Below are 15219 nucleotides of genomic sequence, written 5' to 3' on the forward strand. Positions count from 1 at the left end.
CCCAGGTTCAATGGATTCTCATGCCTCAGCCTCCAGGGTAGCTGGGATTACAGGCATGTGCCACCATGCCAAGTTAAGTTTTGTATTAGAGATGGGGTTTTACCATGTTGGCCAGGCTCGTCTTGAACTCCTGGCCTCAAGTGATCCACCCGCCTTGGCCTCCCAAAGTGCTGGGATTACAGGCACAAGCCACCATGCGTGGCTTGTTTTTTGTTTTTTGTTTTTGTTTTTTTTTGAGATGGAGTCTTGCTCTGTCACCCACGCTGGAGGACAGTGGTGCGATCTCGGCTCACCGCAACCTCCGCCTCCCTGGTTCAAGAGATTCTCCTGCCTCAGCCTCCCGAGTAGCTGGGATTACAGGCGCCCACCACCATGCCCAGCTACTTTTTGTATTTTTAGTAGAGACAGGGTTTCACCATGTTAGCCAGGCTGGTCTTAAACTCCTGACCTCAGGTAATTCACCCACCTCGGCCTCCCAAAGTGCTGGGATTACAGGCATGAGCCACTGCGTCCAGCCAACTTTTTATCTGAACCAAAATATATGTTTATAAAGAATTACATCAATTGCTATATTGTAGGGGTGATCAAACAGTCCACATCAGGAACACCATGAACACAACACAATGTAAAAACACCGTAACACAGGACAAAAACAGACTCTGACAGATTGCTTTATAAATAGGGAAAACAACCTCTCCAAGTCCCCATAACCACTATTCCACTCTCTACTTCTACGCGATCAACTTACATATACTACCTTTTACCTGTCTTTACCAATAGGTCAATTAGGAAAGGAAAAAATGTGAATTCCTTTACGGGAACTGCTTCACCTGTTTCCAAAGGTTAACGTCTGCTTTCATGACTGTATTCCAGATATTCTCATATGTCTGTTTTTATTTCCTCTTTGACTCGGGTTGTTCAAGAGAGTTTTAAATTCAAGGTGAACAGGCTTTGTTGTTAGAAGCAGCCTGATTCTTTTTGCCCCATATAATTTTATCTGTTTACCTAGCTACCCAAAAGACTACCTTTAAGGTCCAAAACTTCTCTAGAATATGTTCTGCTATCTAGCATATGTCCTACTCTGCGCAGTTTTCTCTGACACAGCCTGTGTGTTTTAAGTCATCATTCTTCCTTCTCCCTCCCAGCACTCAACCAGAAGTTTTCTTGATACATTTCTAAAAACATAACTTTTAAATAACACATTCTATTCCACTGTTTCCATTCCTTCCTTGGAAATTACAGTTACAAGTATACTGGACTTCTTTTGCCAGTCTTCCACATCTAACCTTTTATCTCTAATCCCTTTAATCATTTTGTTGACATCTATTAAATTGTGTTCACTTTTTCCATTACTATTCTTCGTGTGTTTTACTGTGCTTTTATAGCATCTATCTACTTTCGTACTGCTGCTAATTTGTCCTTTCTGTGATATTTTCTCTTCTGTTTTAAGTATTGCCAGTTCACATTTCATCTCTTCCTGCTGACTCACAATATCCTCTCTCAATGTATCTGTTTCTGTTTTATGATCTTCACAGAGGTTACTGCATCATCAGTTTTGTTATTTTTTAATTTGTAGTGAAATATTTCATAAGAATTTTCACCTGCTTCCTAAAAATGTTATTTCTGGTAACAACTCTCTGTTTCTCCTTTTTTTTTTTTTTTAAACAGTACCTTTTAATTACTCATGGAATGAGCTGAATTTTCCTTGATCGGTAACTTGTGTAAGTTCCTATAAAAAGATGGGAGGTGAAGGAAGACCAGGGTAGCATTTCAAATTAATTAGGTCTCACAGTTGAATGGCTCTCTCCTTCGCTGCCACAGAGACAGACTGCTTTGGGTACATGCTGTTGGTTTACATAATTGTTGAATAGCCTGTCTGATCTGCTTCTCTGAACCAGTCCCATCCATGAAATACTGTTCTCCCATCTCTGCACAACCCAGATACAGTGAGTTGTCAAATTGCTGCAAAACAATTTAGGGTCCACCCTAAGCCTTCAACAAGTATATTTTTGCTGGAGCTTTCTGAGATCTGCTATTCTGAGCCCTCTGGTCCCTACGTGTACTTATCTTCACTTCCTCCCAAGTGGCTTCTGCCCAATGTCCCAGTTGCATTTGGCAGCCTTTACATGTATTGCTGAGTCTGCAGCTAATGTTTCCTAATCTTGCCAAAAACTGAATTTTCAAAGAATCAGGCTGTTTAGTCCTCCTAGTTTTCTGAGTATTTTAAATAATTTCCAGGAAAAGATGGGGAAGATAGAATTATTCAATGATATTCAAACTGGAAGTTTAGATATACAATTCTTAAAGGCCTCCTGGCTCTTGTGAAGTGAACGGATTACATAAAGGAATCAAGAGTAGAGGCAGAGAAGGAGACTATTACAGTGGTCTTAGAAAGGGATGATAAAAGCCTAGTCAAGGTAGCAACAGTGGGCATGGAGAAGTACATAGACAAGTGATTTACTTTTAGTGATAGATACAAAACATAGTATTCATGATAGCCTGGATGATGAGTCCTAAACGAAAAGATTGTCAAGGATGACTCCTAGATTTACGGCTTACACTTGTGCATGGTTAGAATGTCATTTCACCGAGTCAAGAGTAACACTAGAGGATGAAAAGATCTGCAGAGGCTCAATTTGGGGGAACACATATTATGTGGGAGACAACTATTAAACTCCCAGGTGGCAATACTTAACAGGCATGGAGATACAGAGGGACTGGTCTCCACTACAGATGACATCTAAATCAACAGGACTCAAATAAGATTGTCTAAGAACACTGTATAGGTTAAAAGGAGAAAAAGTTTAGGATGAGTCCTGAGGACTATTTAGAGGTCCTACAGAGTAAAAAGTCCCATAAGTAGGTTTAGAAGCAGTGGCGAATGAAGTGGGAAGAAAAACAAGAGACAATGGTACCACGGAAACCAACTGAAATACGTTTCAAATAGGAGGGACAACATCTAAAAGAAATGTCAATTTCTGATTAGAAGTTAAATAAGACAGAAGCAAAAATAAAATAAAACAAATCCACTAACTTACCACCTGAAAACTAAAGGTGGCCTTGGGCTTCCATATCCTACCAATATGGAAAGACAGGAAATAAATGAGGTAAACCAAGTACTTGCCCCAGCTTACAGCCTTGACAGTTTCAGGCAATGTAAGAAGGCAGAACCCAGACAGCCCAACAGACTTCTTTAGTTAAGGAGGTAACGCTAAGAGGCCAGGAAAACCATCGTGGCTAGAATTCCAAAGAGAGACGACCAGAGGAGAGACAGCTGCACAGAAAAAACTCCAGAGACCTGCAGAAAGCCTCCCTCAAATATACAGCTGAATATAGATCAGTGCAGGAGTGTGAGGAAACTACCCAAGACTAGGAAAAAAAATCATCAGAAAGGATTCAAAGTAATACTGCTAGGTGATCACAGGACAGGGAATTGTGTCTGTTTCCACCAATCAAAATTTTAAAATCTCATGATTAGCAGAGCACTGGATAGAGTACACACAGGGGTCTAACCTCAGTAGTAAGGAATAATTTAGTCAGATGGACTGAGAATAGCTCCAGTCCCATCTAACAAACATTAAAACAAAGACTCAAAAGATTCACACTTTTTTGAAGTAACTTAACTGCATCCCAGAATAAGGCTCAAGAATATTTAAAGAATACAAAAATGTCCAGGACAGCAGAAGGTAAAATTCACCAATCAAAAGTTACCAGGCATGCACAGAAACAGATAAGTACAATCTATAATGTGAACAATCAAAATGAACAAAGAATAGATACAAACATTATAATAAGAATATCAAAATAAGTGTTGTAACTATATTACATGTGTGCAAAACTAGTCACTTAAAAAATATTAAAAAGACCCAAATCAGACTACAATGTCTGAAATGAAATATACTTTGTATGAGAAAAACAGCAAATTTTATGTGTCAGAAAAAAAGATGAGTGAACTTGAGGATACAGCAATAAAAAGTATCCAAAATAAAAGAGAGAGAAAAAAGAAGAGAAAAAATTTGACAGGGCAGTGATGTGTGGACCGACTTCAAGGAAAGATACATACATTTAACTGAAGTTCCCGAAGAGAGACAGAAAAGAACAGAAATATGTAATAAAATTATGGCCAAAATTTTTCCAGTTTTGATAAGCTACATACCCAAGAAGCTCGATAAACTAAAGGCACAAGAAACATTAAAAAAAAAACAACAAAAAAAAACTTATATTGAGGGACATCATAATCAAACCTTCCAAAATCAGTGATTTTTAAAAAACGGGAAAAGCAGCCACACAGCAAAAGACAGGTTATACACAGAAGAACAAAGATAAGTATGACAACAGAATTATCTCCAGAAAAAAAGCAAGCAGCCAGGAAGCCAGGAGCAGTGGCTCAGACCTGTAATCCCAGCACTTTGGGAGGCTGAGGCAAGAGGACAGCTTGAAACCAGTAGTTCCAGACCAGCCTGGGCAACATAGCAAGACCCTATCTCTGTTCTTTAAAAAAGAAAAAAAAGAAGTAGAAAATGAGTGATAAGACAACGATACTACATATTATTTAAATTTCTCTAAAAGATAATTATTTAAACTAAAACGAAGTACTGTGCTGAGTCCATAACATATGTAATAGTAAGCATATGACAAACAGCACAAACACTCTGTCGCCCAGGCTGGAGTGCAGAGGCGCGGTCTCGGCTCACTGCAAGCTCCGCCTCCCGGGTTCACGCCATTCTCCTGCCTCAGCCTCCCGAGTAGCTGGGACTACAGGTGCCTGCCACCACGCCCGGCTAATTTTTTGTATTTTTAGTAGAGATGGGGTTTCACCATGTTAGCCAGGATGGTCTCTGTCTCCCGACCTCGTGATCCGCCCGCGTCGGCCTCCCAAAGTGCTGGGATTACAGGCGTGAGCCACCGCGCCCAGCCTATGGAAGGTTTTTATCCTATGTAGGAAGTGATGTATCACTAAAAGATGGACTATGATAAGTATACTAGATGTATAGTATAAACCCTATAAAAGTCACTAAAACAAAACGGAGTTCTAGCTAATAAGGAGCTAAGCCAACCAGAAGATGAAATGGAAACAGGAAGAAATACTCATTAATCTAAGAAAAGGAAGAAAAGGAGGAAGAAGAGAATAAGAAATGAAATACATAGAAAATAAATAGGCCAGGCACGATGGCTCACACCTGTAATCCCAGCACTCTGGGAACCAAGGCGGGTGGATCACAAAGTCAGGAGTTCAAGACCAGCCTGGCCAAGATGGCGAAACCCCGTCTCTACTAAAAATACAAAAAATTAGCCAGGCGTCGTGGCAGGCACCTATAATCCCAGCTACTCGGGAAGCTGAGGCAGAGAATTGCTTGAACCCGGTAAGCGGAGGTTGCAGTAAGCCAACATTGCGCCACTGCACTCCAGCCTGGGTTACATGGCAAGACTCTGTCTCCAAAAAACAAAAAAGAAAAGAAAAGAAATAGTAAGATGATATTTTTTAACACATTAAATATAGAGGATCCAGGGCCAGGCACCGTGGCTCACGCCTGTAATCCCAGCACTTTGGGAGGCTGAGGCGGGCGGATCACGAGGTGAGGAGATTGAGACCATCCTGGCTAACACAGTGAAACACCGTCTCTACTAAAAATACAAAAAAAAAATTAGCTGGGTGTGGTGGCAGGCGCCTGCAATCCCAGCTACTCAAGAGGCTGAGACACGAGAATGGCGTGAACCCGGGAGGCAGAGTTTGCAGTGAGCCGAGATCGCCCCACTACACTCCAGCCTGGGTGACAGAGCAAGACTCTGTCTCAAAAATAAATAAATAAATAAATAAATAAATAGGATCTAAAATCCTCAATTAAAAGACAGAGAAGGGTAGACTGTATATTAAAAAAAAAAAAAAGCAGACACATACACCATGCCTACAAGAAATGCACTTTAAATATAAAGATAGAAATAGGCTAAAAGTAAAAGAACAGAAAAAATACATCATGCTAATAACTAACCAAGTCAACTATGGAACTAATGTCAGTAAAAACCTTTAGAAACCCCTCATATATTTGGAAAGTAAATAACAAGCTTCTAAATAACCCATGGATCGAAGAAAAATCAAAAGGGAAATCAGAAGTTATTTCGAACTGAATGAAAATACAGTATATCAGAATTAGCAGGATATCACCAAAACAGTACTTAGGGTGAAATTTACAGTAATAAATGTCCACAGTAGAACAGAAATGTCTAAAATCAATGACCTTAGCTTTCAATGTAAAAAATAAGAAAAAAAGAGCACATGAAACTCAAAAGTAAGCACAAGTCAGGAAATAATAAAAATTAAAATAGAAATCAAAGAAACATGCAAAACCATAGGAAAATCAACGAAACCAAAAGCTTCTTCTTTGAGAATATCAGTAGAACTGATAAACTTCCAACCAGGCTGATCAAGAAAAAAGACAAAACACTAATTCCCAATATTAGGAATGGAAAAGTAACATCACTATAAATGCTAGGCAGTAAAAAGATAAAAAAATACTTCAACAACTTTATGCCTACTAAATTGGACAACATAGAAGAAATGAACAAATTCCTTGAAAGACATTAGCTTCCTAATACTTTCATATGAAAGTATTTGTTTCCTACTACTGCTGTAACCAATTACCACTAACCTCACTGCTTAAAAACAACATGCACTTATTATTGTATTACAGGCTAGAGATCAAAAATCCAAAACCAGTTTCACTGGGCTAAAACCAAGGTGTAAGAAGAAATGGTTTGTAACATGTTCTCACTCATAAGTGGGAGTTGAACAATAAGAACACATGGATACAAGGAGGGAAACATCACACACTGGGGCCTGTTGGGGTGTGGGGGGGTAGGGGTGGGATAACATTAGGAGAAATACCTAATGTAGGTGATGAGTTGATGGGTGCAGCAAACCACCATGGCACATGTATACTTATGTAACAAAACTGCACGTTCTACACATGTAATGCAAAACTCAAAGTATAATTTTAAAAAAATAATAATTTTTTAAAAAGAAGAAGAAGAAATGGTTTTTCTAGAGGCTGTAAGGGAGAATCCATTTCCTTGCCTTTTCTAGTTTCTAGAGGTCACCTGTATTCCTTGGCTCATGGCCTCTTTTTTACATCACCCTAATCTTTTGCTTCCATCCTCACATCTCCTACTACTGACTCTGATCCTCTTGCCTTCCCCTTAATAAAGACCCTTATGATTACACTGGGCCCACACAGATAATCTAGGATCATCTCTCCATATCAAGAAGCCCAATTTATTTATATCTACAAAGTCCCTTTTATCAAGTAATGTAACACATTCACTGGATCCAGGGATTAAGGCATGGACATCTCCTAAGGGACCATTATTCAGACTATCATAGACACAAATTACCAAAACTCACTCAATAAGAAATAGAAAAACCTTAATAGTGCTATCTCTATCTATTAAAGAAAGTGAATTTATACTTTATTGTTTGTTTGTTTGTTTTTTGAGACAGAGTCTCACTCTGTCGCAGAAGCTGGAACGCAGTGGCACTGTGTCGGCTCACTGCAACTTCTGTCTCCTGGGTTCAAATAATTCTCCCGACTCAGCCTCTCAAGTAGCTGGGATTACAGGCATCCACCACCACGCCCGGCTAGTTTTTATACTTTTAGTAGAGACGGGGTTTTACCATGTTGGCCAGGCTGGTCTTGAACTCCTGACCTCAGGTGATCTGCCCGCCTCAGCCTCCCAAAGTGCTGGGATTACAGGCATGAGCCACCGTGCCCAGCCATGAATTTATACTTTAAAAACTTGCCACAAAGAAAATTCCAAGTCAAGGTGCCTTAACTGATGAATATTACCAAACATACAAAGAAATAATACCAATTATATACAAACTCTTCCAAAAAAACTGAAAAGGAGGAAATGCTTCCTGATTCCAAAATTCTGTGGCTAGTACCTAATACCAAAACCAGATAAAAACATTACAAGAAAAGGAAAAAGCAGCCCAATATGCTTCATGAACATAGATGCAGAAGTTCTAAACAACACTTTAGCAAATCAAATTCAATAATATATGAAAAGGATAATAACAATATATCATGATGAAGTAAGATCAATCACAGGAATGCAAGGTTGGTTTAATATTTGAACATCATTCAATATAATTCACCTATTAATAAACTAAAAGAAAAACCTTGTAGCCATCTCAACAGACAGAAGAAGTATTTCACAAAATCAGACATTCATACTGGATAAAAAATTCTCAGCATACTAGAATATAAGAGAATTTTTTCAACCTGATAAAAAGCATCTACAGAAACTTGGTTAACAAAATGCTTAAAGGTAAAAGAATGCTTTTCTCCAATGATCAGAAAACAAGATAAGGATATGCACTGTCACCATTTTTTTAGTGATACCTACTAAATGAGTTCATCCTCCAATGTCATTCAGCTGTTCAATAAAGGTTATCCAGGGTAAGGACTTCATCTCTTGGATGTGATGGAAAAATTTAAAGTGAGGTAAAGACATCTCAGGTATCAGCAAGAATGTGTAATAATGGACAACAGATTCTATACTAATAAAAGAGGAGGAGGAAGAGATGAATGAGAGAAAATAAAAGTGAACAGAGTAGAGCTCTGGGAGAGATAGAACTCTTAGAGAACAGATATTTGAGCAAGTGAGCTAGAAAGATAACAGATTATAGTTGGAGAATGAAAAGAATAAATTAGTATTTTGAAATGAGAGTTTTTCTAATGATAAGATTTAGGGCATGACCACAATGGTAGAGAGTGAAGTGTAGAGAATATTTCTGCTGCTTATATTTCACTAGATGTGCTTCTTTGATTTAAATCGCCACTTACTGCCATCTGCCATGGTCTTTAAATCTGCCAATCTAATCTAACTAATTAGAATATTTGTTTAAATTCAGCAACTCTGAATATTCCACTAACCCTCAAGCTACCCTTGCTTCTTCAAGCCCCTATCACACAATAAACACCTGTTTATGAGTACCTTATTTTCAAATTCTATACACCTCAAAATTTAACACTTCACTACACACTGGTTAAGTCACCATACTGCATTTGTTCAGATATTCTTTATCAGCTTACAGGCTTTGCGTAAAAAGAGAATAGGGCTTTTTTTTTTTAGAACATATTCAACACTCATTTTCTTCAATACACTGTATTGTGTTATATTCATGTTTTTTTTCTACTGTCACAGATTTAGTACCAAGCTAGGTACATAAAATTTCTCATAATTGAGAAATAAATCAAAAAGAGGCAAAGGAAAAAAAAAGAAATCAAAGAGTATCTACAGAAGCCTCTAGAGACATGAAAGTACACAAAAGATGACATGAAAGTACACAAAAGATTTTCTGTGAAAATTGGTGAGCTCTCATCAAATTTGAAGAAAAAAATTCAAAACAAAACCTGGAAGTATTATTTCTCCCCATTTTTCAGACCCTTAGAAGACATTCTTGTAAGTTCTCTGACACAGTCTCAATATGCCATACTATGGGAAGGGAGCTTTGACCCTTTTCTATCTATGGCAGTTTGCCTTATTGCATTCAGCTTTCTTCACACAGCAATATGACAAGTTTTACTAGAAATTGTAATTGCCTTTAGACAAAGACTATTTGCAGTGATTCCAAATTAGTTACCCTACAACAAAAACAAAAACAAAACAAAAAATATCCAATAAAATATACTTCAGGAGAAAAAAATTTTAAATGACCTTAGGAGCCAGAGGCTTTCAAACTAAAAGTAATTTCACATTTTTATGCACAACGATCTAGTAACTTTAGATACTTTAGCTAATCAATAGAAATAGCATTATTTGTTTGACCTGATGCAAAAAGTAAGGCATTTTTTAAAAAGATCCTTTTAAAAATACAAATAATGCCTAATTCCTTTCCTATAGAAATTACACAAGTATGTGACTAAAATGAAATTTGGTATGATGTATTACATAGTTAATAATTGCAAAACCTAGCCATTTAAGGAATAAATCTAACCTAAACAGTGTGTATACTATTCATTATAAAACAAATATAAAGCATACCTATGAATGTAAAGTTGTATACACGTAACCATAAGAACATTGCGACAAAGCAGAAACTTTCACTACCAATATTAATACACTGTTAATTATACCGAGCCAAATACCATCTAATCTTCACAGCCTTATGATAATAGCATTATCATTAAAATAACTGTACAGATGAGAAAACTGAGGCTTCACAAAGTTACACATTTTGCTCATGGCTGTATAGCCAAGACAATTTCAAATACAATCAATCAGAATTGTCTTTCAACTGAAAGAAATAAAACCAACATTAAGACAATTTCTTGATATTTAAGAACTTTAACAGAGATGATACAGTGTGCTTTAACTCAGGAATCAGTTAAACTTTTTCCTTTTTCTTTTCTTTTTTTTTTTTTTTTTGTTTGAGAGTCTTGCTGTGCTGCCCAGGCTGGAGTGCAGTGGCGAGATCCGGGCTCACTGCAACCTCTGACTCTCGGGTTCAAGCAATACTCTAGCCTCAGCCTCCCAGGTAGCCGGGATTACAGGTGCCCACCTCCACACCCGGCTAATTCTTATATTCTTTATAGAGACAGGGTTTCTCCATGTTGGCCAGACTGGTCTCGAACTCCTGACCTCAGATGACCCACCCGCCTCAGCCTCCCAAAGTGCTGGGATTACAGGCGTGAGCCACCGCACCCGGCCTAAACTTTCCCTGTAAAGGGCCAAGTAGTATATATTTTAGGCACTGTGGGCTATCCAGTCCTGGTCATAACTACTCAAATTTACCATTTTAATGCAAAAGTGGCCACAGACAATATGTAAATGAATTAGCATGGCTGTGTTCCAAAAAACACTTTATTTATAGATGCTGAAATGCAAATTGTATATAATGTTCATGTATCACAAAATACTGTTTTCTTTAACCATTTAAAAATGTAAAGACTGGCCTGGCACGGAGGCTCACACCTGTAATCCCAGCACTTTGGGAGGCTGAGGCAGGTGGATCACCCGAGGTTAGGAGTTCGAGACCAGCCTGGAGAACATGGTGAAACCCTGTCTCTACTAAAAGTACAAAAAATTAGTTGGGTGTGGTGTTGGGTGCCTATAACCCCAGCTACTCAGGAGGCTGAGGCAGCAGAATCACTTGAACCCGGGAGGCAAAGGTTGTAGTAAGCTGAGACTGTGCCACTGCACTCTAGCCTGGGCAACAAGAATGAAACTATGTCTCAAAAAAAAAAAAAATGTAAAAACCATTCTGAGCTCACAGGCCATACAAAAACAGGAGGTGGTCATAGTTTGCTGACTCCTATTTTAACTGAAAAGTTAAACATTAGTAAATATTTTTAATTACATAAATGTACTATCTACTTAAACACAAATAATACTTTGTCAAGTATTGAGTTTCAAATAATTCTGTCATACATTATTTCTGTAACTTATGCATACTGATATTTAGAATTACAGTACCTTTTCTCTGGTATCACTTTTAACTTGCTCATCTTGAGTTATTTCATTTCATAATTGCAGATAATCTAAAAGAAAAATGTTAATGACATTAAAAACTTATAACTCTTTTTTCTATACATTAGATATCACAGAAGCCATACAATGGAAAGTTTTCATTATGGGCAACACAAGATAACACCAGAAACAAAAAGAGAACATTTGAGTTCTATGCACTTCTGCTGGGTCACTTAAGAATGCAATGTATGACTATTAAAATACCTATCATCAGCCAGGAAACTGTTATCAAATACCTAAAATCAGCCAGGAAACTGTTAATAAAATCAATTTTTTTTTATTGATTTTGATAACAGTTTCTGCTACAAAACACAGAAACTCTAGGTTTCTGCTACAAAAACACAGAAACCTAACATAATGTCATTTGCAACCTAATGTTAAGATCTTTTGAGACAGTTCAAATTATCCTTCCTGTTCTAATACTCTTCCTTAAAATACATAAACCAATCACAGCATCCTGTGATTAGTGTACTTACTGTACACCATTCACACAGTAGTCAAATACTAGTAAATATGTGGTATTTCCATATAAGAATATTTTCAAATTAGTAAAAGCTTCTATGCACATCTTCCCTCAAACAATAGGTTTCATTTTTAGACATCATACATGTTAAAACAACCTTAAATCTCAATTCACACAATTTTCATAAATCTTCAAGTTTATTTTGCAACTATTAACCCAAAAATACTCTAAATATCTTTTAAATACCAATGCTTACTGAAGCAGAATTTTTTGGCATCACTAAAAAGTAGAATAACTACTGTGAATTCAAAAAGTTAATCACAGCTGGGCGTGGTGGCTCCCGCCTGTTATCCCAGCACTGTGGGGGACCAAGGCGGGTGGATCACCTGAGGACAGGAGTTCGAGACCAGCCTGGCCAACATGGTGAAACCCCATCTCTACTAAAACTACAAAAATTATCTGGGTATGGTGGCAGGTGCCTGTAATCCCAGCTACTCAGGAGGCTGAGGCAGGAGAATCACTTGAACCCAGGAGGTGGAGGTTGCAGTGAGCCAAGATCATGCCATTGTACTCCAGCCAGGGCGACAAGAACAAAACTCTATCTAAAAAAAAAAAAAAAAAACAAACAAAAAAAAAAAAAACAGTTAATCACATACTTATGAAATATTTAGTAATGTCATATTTAAAGAGACCACACACACACAAAAAGGGTAAACTTCAAATTGTTTAACTTAATACATTTAGAAGATACTCTGATAAAGTAGAAAATATTCTGGATGTTTTTCTTCAATAACAGAACTTTTCAACAAGACATACATAATTTTTTTTTCATTTTCTTAACTAAAAAAAGGAAATATTTAGAATTGTGTACAAAAAATACATCAATTGTTTTTAAAGTCAATGAGAAATTCTAAATTGTAATTTTTTTTTACTCTTTTTTAAGACACACCTACAAAATCAAAGTAACTTTTTTCTATTTCTAAATTAAGTAAAAATCACTATATATCCACAGGGAGAAAAAAATCTTATGTGATTTCAAAAGCACTGTTGCTGCCACAAACAGAAGACACTATGAATACACTAACAGCACATCTCATGAGAAGTTCCCTGTGGATTTTATTAGAGGTGATAGAGTTGAAAAGAATAATGGTGAGCACTATTATCACAGCCAACTCTATTTCAACAGATAAGAAATGATTTGAACTTGCAGTTCACAGTAAAATAAACCACAGGCATTTCTCTCCTCTTCCTCTTGGGACTAGATTACAGTAAAAGTAAAGAAATAAAGTTGGTTCCTCTCAAGTCCTTCTGGCATTACCAAAGTGAACAGACCCTGAAGGGGGTCCATAGGTGGGAAGTGAAGTCAGTGCCTCAGTTGCCTGTGTGTGTTTTGTGCCTTATTCTTTTATCATGCAAAAAAGGAGAATACTGCAGTGAATGAAGTGCATTTTAGCACTGCTTTTTCTACTGTAGTTGGTATTTGAATGAGATGACAATGGAAGAGATGAAGAATGAAGCTGAGGCCATTTCCATGTTTTATATGCCCTTCTATGCAGTCATGTATCCTGTGTCTAATGAGCTAGAAGGAGTAAATCTGCCTGCAGCTCTAGAATGAGTAAATCTGTCTGCAGCTAGACACCGAGACCATTTTCATTATGGCTGAAAAAGACAATGGTAAAATGTAGCTTCATCATAATCTCACACTGAAGACTTTTTGCATCATTTTTGCTATTATCATTCTAAGAATTACAAGTCAAAAGAATCTATACCTTAATGTGTCATTATATAACATTCCTTAAAATAATTGTAGATATTGGTGTTGTTTCTGGCATTTTAACTTGAAAGTGATATACTGCAAGATAACATTTAAGAATATTTGATGGCAAATATTCAATATATGGTATATATCTGTTAAACATCTCTTGAAAAAATGCATATATATGTGTGCATATATGATCAGAATATCAAGACAACATGGTGTAATGTCTTAAAAAAACTTCTAACAGGAGCTTATTATAGCAGTTTATCAAAAATAAGGGGCCTGGTGCAGTAGCTCACACCTGTAATCCCAGCACTTTGGGAGGCCAAGGCGGGCGACCTGAGGTTGGGAGTTCAAGACCAGCCTAGTCAACATGGTGAAACTCCATCTCTACCAAAAATACAAAAATTAGCTTGGCCTGGTGGTGCAAGCCTGTAATCCCAGCTACTCAGGAGGCTGAGGCAGGAGAATCACTTGAACTGGGAGGCGGAGGTTGCTGTGAGCCAAGATCGCACCACTGCACTCCAGCCTGGGTGACAGAGCGAGACTCTGTCTCAAAAAAAAAAAAGAAAAATGAAAATAAAGCAACAAGAATTCTGAAGAAGGGAGAGAGGAAGGAAGGAAGGTTGGTTATGTTTAAGCCTACAGCGACAGAAAAGAAAACTAAGGGGGAAGAAGGAACAGGTATTCTGCTAAGAGGAACCCAGGAAACTAGTAACCTAGCACTCGGAAACAAGGACGACAGAGGAAGACTACGAAACGGGGCTAACTAAAACTTTGGAACTGCAAATAGTAACTTCTTACCTCTTCCATATCTTCCATGCCCTACCACTGTGGAACATGCTCAGCAGTAACAAGCATCTAACCCCTGGCAAATAATCTTCACTAAAGAAACAGACAACTTCAAAGAATTCTGCTTTCTAGGCTTAAGAGTCCCCTATGAAAAAGGTCAGCTCTCAACCCTATTATCCTAAGGCAGGCCAGTGTATCCCTTACAGTTCACTTTTTATTACCGAAGCCTGAAGCCAGAACACTTCAGAATAAATGAAAAATCTTGCGAAAGCTTGTGCTGATTACAATATGGTGTAATAGAAAGTGCAGGCACCTAGAAGCAGAAGTGTTGCATTTCACCAAGTTTGTGGCTTTGCCAAGCAAGAGTGATAAAGCAAGAGAGGGGCAGAGGAACTGAGAATGTACGAAAAAAAGTGATTATAAAAACAGAGCTCGGAATTTAGGTATAATCTCCTCTTTCCTCTTTATTGAATCATTTTCAAGATATTTCTGTGTCTTAGGAAAAAAACTTTCTCACTCCTATTCCCCCAATCCAACTACTGTCCCATTTCTCTCCTTCTGAAAGCAAAGACTTGTTTATGCACGCTGTCAACAAGCCTCTCTTCCAATCCTCTCTGAAACACATTCCAATCAGACTTTCCCCACCCCACTCCACCAACACCATTCTTCTCAATAA

General features: G+C 37.7%; 1 protein-coding gene across 4 annotated transcripts in view; it reads right to left on the reverse strand.

The window, feature by feature from the left end:
* The window catches only part of AGTPBP1 (ATP/GTP binding carboxypeptidase 1), a 197877-nt gene that overhangs the window by 158589 nt on the left and 24069 nt on the right, over nt 1–15219 (reverse strand). For all 4 annotated transcript variants that reach the window (XM_077966284.1, XM_077966285.1, XM_077966286.1 and 1 more), the window contains exon 2: nt 11476–11540. In XM_077966284.1, the coding sequence (XP_077822410.1) occupies nt 11476–11507 (32 nt within the window). In that variant the 5' untranslated portion in view covers nt 11508–11540. The remainder of the gene's footprint in view (nt 1–11475; nt 11541–15219) is intronic.

This window comes from Macaca mulatta, chromosome 15 (assembly GCF_049350105.2).
Source record: "Macaca mulatta isolate MMU2019108-1 chromosome 15, T2T-MMU8v2.0, whole genome shotgun sequence".
In the NCBI taxonomy this organism is placed as follows: domain Eukaryota; kingdom Metazoa; phylum Chordata; class Mammalia; order Primates; family Cercopithecidae; genus Macaca; species Macaca mulatta.